At 45.1% G+C, this 10,055-nt stretch overlaps 1 protein-coding gene across 2 annotated transcripts; it reads right to left on the minus strand.

The window, feature by feature from the left end:
* Nucleotides 1-2,749: 2,749 nt before the first annotated feature.
* Nucleotides 2,750-5,206, minus strand: CRR1 (Dihydrodipicolinate reductase, bacterial/plant). Of its 2 annotated transcripts, none has more exons than XM_078591824.1 (10): nt 4,985-5,206; nt 4,778-4,900; nt 4,677-4,712; nt 4,505-4,570; nt 4,347-4,442; nt 4,145-4,261; nt 3,375-3,467; nt 3,195-3,296; nt 3,035-3,121; nt 2,750-2,952 (listed from the first exon to the last, which is right to left on the minus strand). In XM_078591824.1, the coding sequence occupies exons 1-10, from the start codon at nt 5,189-5,191 to the stop codon at nt 2,920-2,922; spliced, it is 960 nt and encodes a 319-aa protein (XP_078447950.1). In that variant the 5' UTR covers nt 5,192-5,206; the 3' UTR covers nt 2,750-2,919. The 2 variants fall into 2 exon arrangements, with proteins under 2 accessions (XP_078447950.1, XP_078447949.1); XM_078591823.1 differs by having other exon boundaries at nt 4,638-4,712.
* Nucleotides 5,207-10,055: the final 4,849 nt, after the last annotated feature.

A 10,055-nucleotide genomic window follows, 5' to 3' on the forward strand; every position in this document is an offset into this window, starting at 1 on the left:
ACGTCACGGTTGTGTAAGTGGTCCTTAGACTTGAGACACCAAAGACGTCTTGTGGACGGACGGTTGTACTTTGGCTATGGCCAACGAGTCTCTAATCGTGGGATTCTGAACGGTCTTAGTTCGGGTGCATCAAGAAGTACACGAAAGCGATTGAGTGGTCAAGATGGGATCGTCCACCCTCAGTATAAGAGGTGACAGCTCAAGGAAGACGATGCAACGAAGTCCTTGGCCAAGGCAGTGAAATATCGGAGAAGAGTTCTCCGATGATTTCCGAATGCATCAGTACTAACTCGGATGATCGATTAGGGTTTGACAGTTGACCATACCCTAAGTCGTCCAAGGAGCATCAAGTGAATGAGGGATTATACATACACGGTAACTGATGAGGAATAGGTTCCATGAGTGAGTCAATACACACTCCTTCGTATTTTCTAGGACACGAGGTGTAGCTTGGCACCCCACGTGTCGAAGTCTCGACCTATCGATTGGGTTAAATCGATCCGAAGTTAATTAATCTATATGATGATATAGTTAATTAATTTGGAAGGCCAATAAATATTATTGGGCCGCTGGAGTCGTTAAATAGACTGATATATGGGCCTAGAGGGTCACACGCAAATGGTCTTTTGGACGTTGGAAGATATACTTAAGTTTTGGGAGTTTTTATGAAAAATACCCGCTTAGTATAAATAGGGGAAGGCCCTGAACGAAATTCACCGAGGCCAGAATTGTTCAGGGGCCTTTCCCCTTCTTCTCCACTCTCCCCACACCCCCTCTCCATCCTTGATGTGATTGGGACGACGTAACGACGCCGACGGAGAAAGAACGGGGCTCGTCAACGAGAAGGAGGAGATCCGACGCGCCGAGGACCGCGTGGATATGTCTAGAGGCTGCACACTTGAGCAGCTCGACTCGTCTCACTCCGGGATCGAAGAAATCGCGAATGAGATTCGTGCAAAGGTACGCCGTTTCAATGTTTGGGTTGATGCCGTTCGATTCGCAAAAGACTTCCGCTGCGCATCGTTTTAGATTTATTCATCCAAGTCAAGGCCCCTAGAACCCAATAGGGAACACGCAACACCTACTACAAGAGCATGACCTCCCTCTAGATACGTTACGTGAGGTCCAGAGAACCTCACTCGGGTCCACTCCCGACTTTGCCATTTGAACCCTCACACCCAAAGGAACATACTCGTGCAAATCTTCATGGGAGCATTTCCGTGAGAAATCCCTCATCCAGCACTGGGGTCGTCGCATCTGGCATCCGACGATCCTTCCTTGAATCTCCTTTTTCCTCTAGAGACTCTTGCATCGCGGCCTCCCGACCGATGATCGAGTGACCCGTAGAGGATACTCTCTCGGTTCCCGCTGTCATTGCTGTCCAACAGCTCCACACACTGAGACCATGGATCACCTTTTCTTCCAGAGTGAGACAACACTCGCATGCTGGCATCTCGTCATTGACCGTTGTTGTCCACTAACCCCGTTTGAGTGTTTGGCAAGTTTCTTACCTCGCCAACACGCTCTACACGGAGCCCCATCCTACACATCACCATAGCTTATCTACAATGGGAGATATGGAAAGGGCAAAATTCTTCTCGTTTTGCAGGTACGCCCATGCGCGTCGTGGATATCATGCGCCGAGTTCAGCTTTGGCTAAGGCGCATTTACCATCTAATTCCCCCTCGAGCCAACAGATCCACACTTGCTTGCGACCTCCTTTGCTCTGTGGGCATTCCGGTGACACCCGCCCCGATCCGCATTCAGTATCGGGTAGTTTGTTGGCTACCACTGCCAATAGGCCTCCTTAAATTGAATGTGGATGGTGCTGCCAAAGGGAACCCGGGGCCAGCGGGGGGAGGCGGTATCCTACGGGACCATACGGGGAGTATACTATTTGCTTTTTCCTCTTACTACGACGTACAAACTAATACAGTAGCCGAGGCTATGGCGATCCGTGATGGTCTACTCCTTTGTGAGGAACGGAACCTTCACAATATCGTTGTAGAATCGAACTCACAGATATTAGTTGATATGTTTCGTCTAGGTACATGCTCCCAATGGCGACTACACCGAGTATGGCAAGACATCATGCGGTGCCGACCTCGCACACGATGCTTTCGTCATCAATTGCGGGAGGGCAACTAGACAACAGATGCACTCGCCAACCATGCGGTACATGTACGAACCTCCTCCTCCATCTTTCTTTCTTGGCAGGCGCTCCCTCCGACAGCTAGAGGCTGTTATCGCGTCGATCGTCTCGCCATGCCGACGCTTCGCACACGGCGCATCCTCATCAGCCCGCGGGATTGGAGGATTGCGTGGAATGCTGGAGCAAGAGGGGTGGACTGCGCCCGCCTCGACTAGAGCCCTCACCATGCCCTTCATCGACCGCACTTGACGGAGGTGAGGACATCTCCCGAACTATATCGTCATCGCTGGGCGGCTCTAGTGGGACGACGACGTGCACATCTCTCGAGCGCCTGCATGGTATCTTTCATGTATCTTTTCTTTTTCTTAACATGGGCGTGGACGAGTGGGATCCAAGTGTAATTGGGATATTTATACTCACTCCACGCCTATAAACATTGACAAACACTCCACCTTATAAATAAAATTCCCCTGCGTGGCGTCCAAGGCATGGATGGATCGGTCTACGGGCACAACCCCCGGGGTTGGCCGTACCCGGCACCGTGTTTTTTGCCAAAAAAAAATAAAAATAAAAATTCAAACTACATTTGGCCGAGAGTTGATCAGTCAATTTAGATTTTCATCAAACACCAACTGATAGCCGTTTAAAATCAAATGATACAGCCTGCCATCTTCAACATCCCCATTTGAGAAAACATTTGAATAAATTCAATTTATCTGACAAAAACCAATCAATCATGAGGAGAGTCAACGATCTGACATCACATCCTACAGGAACTTCTCCAAGCCGTATATCAGATTCTGCAGGAAAAACAATGAGAAGTGAGATATAATCAACAGACTAGAGATTTCTTTCTCCAGAGAAGATGTCCTTCCTCATCACCTTCAAGCGGGCAGCCTTTCTTATTGCCAAAATCAGCCCAGGCATCAGGCTCTGTACGCTAGTGATGGAGAGTGAGAGAGAGAGGACCTGCATCCAACCAGAACATGAAAGTAAGGGGTCAGCCAGCAAGATAGAGCAAGCAGAGATGGCGTTGACCCACCTCGCCTGGGCCGGATAAGTGGACGGCGGTGCTGGAAGCAATGCCAGGGAGTACCAAGCCATGAACCCGCACACCATCATCCCCAAGAAGCTGCCCTCTTGCCTTTCAAGCCAGAGCACCAAGTTTTGCCTTGGATTATCAGCTCAAAATCTAAGATTAAGCTTCTCTGAGTCAACTCACCGGGTTCTCCGAGGAGAGGTCGTCCCGGTTGAAGATCTGACCGAGGTCAGAGATGTTTCGAGCAATTTGCTTTGCCTCCGCCGATGGAAGGTCCTTAAGCAAGGAGAAATAGTCATTTTAAAACTTTTTAAAGTCTTATACACTGTACATGAAACATGTGTGATGGTTGTTGATGAAAAATTTGTTGGAATTATTATGAAAGCAGATGCATACACAAATCCCTTAAGTTAGATGGATGGGAGCGGGTCTTTGGAAACTTTACAGTGGAGACTAATTCCTCTTATGCAGAAGGAGGATTGAGGGCCTCATGTGCTGCGTGGTTTCTACACATATTTGCATCCACACACCTATGAATAATGCCTTAATCCCACACTTTAGAATCACAGTTAGGGATAAATTCCTATTATGCAGATGGAGGCTTGTGGGTCTCACGTACTTCATGGTTTCTACACACATTTGCATCTACACACCTATGAACAATTCCTTAATCCCACACTTTAGAATCACAGTTAGGGATAAATTCCTATTATGCAGATGGAGGCTTGTGGGTCTCACGTACTTCATGGTTTCTACACACATTTGCATCTACACACCTATGAACAATTCCTTAATCCCACACTTTAGAATCGCTTTAATTGTAATATTCACCATCGTAATAACCATCGATGTACAAATATAACTGCGTTAACCCACATGTAAGACCCAAAATTTTTCTCTCATCAAGAACTCCTAGCTTCATAGAACAAGCGTTTGTCTGTTTGTTCACTCACAGATGGGTCTGGGCGGGACTCGACGATCTCGAGGTTGCGGTAATGGAAGGAGGCCTGAATTGCCGCCTGCTGGAGAAGAACAGACCCAATGGACAGCGTCGGCACAACCAGGCAACCCTGTAGAACGAAAAAAAAACCCGATAACTCGATCAAGCAAACGATGAAAAAAACAAGGATAAGAGAATTATCCGAGATAATTCACCATGGTGGCCTTCTCACAGAAGGCAGACAGCGCAGTCACCGTCTCCAGCTGAATGTCGGGCACGTAGACAACGCTTGAAAGCCCAAAGGCCGCAGCCTACAGCAGAGAACAGCGTTTAATTTTGCTTGATCTTTGTTGGAAGGGAAATGACCCAGTACCTGCTTCACGTTGTCGTAGACAGTGCTCGGCTCAGTGAAATCGACGACGACGCCGGTGGCCCTCGACTGGGATTCAAGAAAGAACAAGTGGGTCATCGTCGTTTCCATGGAAGAGAAGAGATATCTGAAGAACCTGAGCAATCGAGCCCAGAACCATGGTGAGGTCGCTCACGACGGGGATCTCCAGAGGCTCCTCCAACCCAGCAATCTATGACCCAGTAAAGCCGTGGAATCAGACACAAGGAAGAAACTCTGGTCGTGGCCGGGGCGGACCTTTCCGGCGTCTTGGCCGACCAGGGATGAGTCTATGGCCCCCGCCAACTCCATTCCCCGAGACTTGGTCACTGCGGCGATGGCGGCTCTCCCGATCTCCTTCGTCGCGCCGTTGATTACCACCTGGCGGGGAAGAAACAAGGAAAACGATGATGAGAAGGGAGGGATAGAGCTCGCCATTGAAGGGAGCAGAGAATTGAGAAGAACCTTGATGGAATTCTGGGGGGGTTGGGCAGAGCAGGAAATTGCCGAGGAACGAGGAGGGAAAGTTCTACGGCAGCGAGGCGCCGCGGTATGAAGTGTTGTGCAAGCCGCCGTCGCCATTTTCCCCTGCTGCACAGCTCCTCTCGATTGATTCTTCGAATTCGGTTTAAAAACCTTATCTTTCATCCGGGCATTACTGACTGTGCCCATGGGCTAGCCCAGTGGGCTGAGGTTATGGTTGGTGGGAGATTTCTTCATCATCATCATCATTATCATCATCACCATCATTTTCAGCATTGCCATCGTCATCCTCATCATCCTCGTCATCATTGTAATGATCAGCAATATTATAGTGATCATCATCATCATCATCATTGTCAGCAATATTACAGTGCCCATGGGCTAGCCAGGTGGGCTGAGGTTATGGTCGGTGGGAGATTTCATTGTTATCGTCATCATTGTCATCATCATCATCATCATCATCATCATTATCATCATCACCATCATTTTCAGCATCATCATCCTCATCACCCTTGTTATCATTGTCATGATCAGAAGTATTCTAGTGGTCATCATCATCATTATCATTCTCATGATCATCGATATTATCATGATCATCATCATCATCATCATTGCTGTCATCATTGTCATCATCACCTTCATTTTCATCCTATGATTTCATTATCGTCGTTGAGACATAGACAAATTGATGACAACGATGGCCTCTGAATCCAGAATGACAACCTGGGGATGATGGCATGATTAAATGATTTGTCTTAGCTTGAAAACTACTCAATAATGATGATGATGATGACGACGACTAGGCCCATCAGGCTCATCATGATCCTTGAAACTCATTATGTGAAACTTCTCATCTTCTTGCCCCCCTCACCCCATTTAAACTCATTTACTTGTTTAACCTGTAATCAAAATTTCTCCTTCATTCACATGGTATTAGAGTAAAGGATTTTCCTGTTCTAATTGTGATGGTGTTCGCCATGCCCTGCCACTCGTACTGCCGCATGCGCCTTGGTAGCACACACCAACTTCATCCCCATCCTATTTCCCATACCATAGTATGTGTGCCCTGCTACCCAATGGGCTGCCCCATAATGCATTCTCCACTGCTCTATTGTTGTGCATGTATTATGCCATCATATTTGCCATTGTACACCCTACTACTTGCCACCATACACTCTGCCTTGCCAGCACTTCCCACCCTATGTCACCTTACACCCCCCACCCTTGGCTCGTAACCTCCTGTTAATCAGCATCATCACCCATACCTTAATTGCTCCATTACACTTTTCCCTTTCTTTATGGCCTCCAATACCTTAATTCCTCCATTACCCTATGGCAGGTTTGGTCTGTGCTTACGGATAAAATAATCAACGGTGTAGTTAGACACTCCACCTTTTGTTTTATTTTCCTTTTATCCACTGCAAACTCCTTTTTTTGGTGCAAAAAATTGAACCACCAGTGAGTCGTTAAATGTCATCAAACCTTACCAGGGATATCCATTTTCTAATTTTGAACTTGAATCATGTCAATTGCACAGACACCCCTCTCAACCAATTCAGGCATCGGTGTCATCCCCTACAGTAAACTTTTTTATCTCATTAAATGTAGCCTTTGGTGTCCTTCCCTTATTCCCTAGTCATGTGGCCACCGCTTTTACATCATCTTTATAAATGATTATATCTGCATCACTTGGTTGAATCTTCACATCGATTGATCATATGTCCTCACTATTGTCCAACACTTCATCACTAATATTACCAATCAGCATTCCACCGCCCAAAAACCCTCTACACCAATAATCCCCTATAGTTTATATAAGACACCCTCCATATACCTATGTTGATCTTGACATTATACATTACAGTGTTGTCACTATACTTCTCAAAAATACTACTTCACAAAAGTAACATTGTCACCATCGAACTATGACTCACTCTCTTCTCTATGAGATGAAATGCCCCCTCTTCTCTTGGGACCGATGCCCTACTTTCCATGACCTATCTTATATATTACATTCCATATTTACCCACTTGGAAGTGGTACTTCACTTACTTGTTTATACCCATAGCCTCACCTTTCTGCGCGCCCTTGTGTTTGGGTATGCAACCTTTGTTCATGAACATAATCAGTCTCCATAAAAACTTCCACCTTCTATTGTCAAAGGCATGTTTGGTGGCTATCCTCAAATGTAGAAGGGATCTCACATATTTCTTATTGATGTTTGTTATCATATCACTCTACCAGAATAACATTGGTGGAGAACACTCTGTTGTACTTAAGCTACCACACCTCCAATTTTCATGGTGTCCTCTCGACTAATGAACTCAAATTTTAGGTGTTTTAATTATATCTTTGCTGTGATTCAAGTTTCATGAAATACATTTATATTCCTCAGTACAGTGTGTAAGCAAGGGTTGATCCTCATGGAGCCTAGGTAATGAGACTATGTGATTTCTAAGGGACGGGTGAGAAATATTTGTCATTATAGGAAGGTGATTTCAGGTGAGAGAGGAGATATTGATGAAATATGAGATGATGGAAGGGAATATGGGGATAGAACCCTTATATAATTAGGTATAATGGGGGGTGTTTGAAGGATTTTTGAAGTGAGTTTGGTGATAGAAATGAGGAATCAAAGAGAAATGATGGGAGAAGAGATATGCGAGTAATTGTTGGATATTTTTGTACTGAGATGCTTAAATCAAACTAAATAAAAGTAAAATACAATCTAAAGTAATAACGGAAGAGATTAAAAGCCTGAAAGGGTCTGATTTTTCCCACAAACCCATTGCCACATGCCCGTCCTAGGTCGGGTGATGCTAGACTCGTTACGACTGCATTCCTTGCTTGAATCTTCCTTCCATGACACTCCCAGGCATAAAAAAATTGGTGGGAATGGGCCCTGCACCTCTACTTTTCCTTCTAGCCTCCTGCTAATAGGGGAGCAAAAAGCCTATAGGAGAGAAAAAATTTAGGTTCTTGTAGAGGCTACTTATGGTTAGAAGGGGATCTTGGACATTTTTGAAAATTTTTAACCTATTTAAGATTGAAATCATGATCAGAAAATATCAAATGAAGAAAATATCATAAGGAAGCTGCCATTAAAATTTCAACCCAATCGGAGATGTGGACCAAAAGTTATTAATGTTTCATGTTGGAACATTTTGGGCCATTTGATCAAATGTTACGGGGACGACTCGTTTTTGTGCCACGTGTTACACCTAATTGGGCGCAACTGTGTCCTCTTTTTTGAATTATGGGGAAAACTCTATTATCAATTGGAAAATGGCATGTACCTTGAATATTTTGGGGGCACTCTATTATCCATTGGATAATGCAATGTACCTTTGATACTTTGCATAGGACTTATTATCCATTGGATAATGCCATGTACCATCGGTTCATGTAATTTTGGTAGAAAATGGAAGATTTCAAAAACCCCCCTGAAAACTCAGATCCTCATATTTATGTCATTTCAAAAACCTATGCTCTGAGTAGACTAGCAGCCACTAGGGCTACGGTGATGATCGTGGCTGCGATTGGCGGCCCCTAAGGCAGCGGCCACGGCTGGCCGTGCCTGGCAGCTGATATGGGGGCGGTCGTGGGCCTGGCTTTGGCTGGTGGCCCCTAGGGCTGTAGCTGCGGGCCTACATGCGGTTTGTGCTCGCTAGGGTGGTGGCTGCAATGGCGGTGATCATCGACAAAGGCACTATAGAGGCTGGTGGAACTAAGACAGTGGCTATGGTGGGAGCACTGACAATTGTGGGAGGCGTCATTAGGACTCAACAAGACAGTGGTCATGCATCGAGAATGTTCCTACGACTAATGAGGTTGTCCACGGCGGCGGTGGCAGATGTTCTTCCGACGACAGTATTATCTTCGCAGCAGTGAACTGGCAAAGACGGACGATAGTCAATGGGGGGTGTCCTCCCCAAACTACTCAGACAAAAAACCAGGATAATCTCCCTAGTAGAGAGGATGGGACTCCAAGTGAAAAAACCTTAAATTTTCATCAAGAAAAGTGTGATCCTTTCTTTGGTGTACCTTCCCTTATATAGGATAGGGAACGCCCAACGTGGGGGATTTCCTTAATGGGCTGAACATAACCAAAAATATACAAAAAAGGGACGTTGAGAGGCAAAACATGAGGGCCCTCGATAAAGTCCTTAAAGAAAAGAAACGTGAAGAAAATAAACAAACTATAGAGGCTTGTCATCAAGCTAGATACTTGAAGCTCAGGTCCTTCGCGTCAGCTCGGGCTCGACGATGCGACTACTGATGAGATTGGGTTGGATCTTTCATATAGTCCATCATCTAATCATAGGCTTCAAACAAGTCCTGGCTCAAATGTAGAAAGAGGGCCTACGAAGGTGATAGAGTGGTCAAGACATGATCATTCACTCTCCCTATAAGAGGAGATTGACTCAAGGAAGATGATGAAACAAATCCCTGGCCAAGGTAGTGAGGACATTGGAAAATGCATTCTCCAAGTTACGCATCAGTATTTATCAAATGACGGATTAGGATTTGACAATCAACCTTACTGTAAGTTGTTTGTGAGTATCTCATGGATGAAGGATTATAAATATATGGTAAAACAATGATGATAAAGGTTCCATGAGAGATTTCGAATACTAATTGGTGTCTCCTAGAGCACAAGGTGTAGCTTGGCACCCCCACAGGCTTGAAACTTAACCTATCGATTGGGTTAAATCGATCCTTAGTTAATTAATTCATGTTGATATAGTTAATTAATAAGATTGGCAAATATTTATTGGGCCACTAAAGTTATTGACTAGAATGATACATGGGCCTAGAGGGTCACAAGCATAAGATAATAGGGGCATTGGTGAATATATTTTGTTTGATAAGTTTTTGCGAAAATTTTAAGTGAAATATAAATAGGGAAGGGCCACCCCTTTAGGCACCTAGACTCCAGCCGTCCCTTTCTCCATTCTGATCACTTCTGTTATCAACCAAGGAGAGAGTCTTCTTGGTGAGAATATTTTCAAGATTTTCAAGAAGAGTTGGAGAAGAAGAAATGGAGATCCAA

Source organism: Wolffia australiana, chromosome 2 (assembly GCF_029677425.1).
Source record: "Wolffia australiana isolate 7733 chromosome 2, ASM2967742v1".
In the NCBI taxonomy this organism is placed as follows: Eukaryota; Viridiplantae; Streptophyta; class Magnoliopsida; order Alismatales; family Araceae; genus Wolffia; species Wolffia australiana.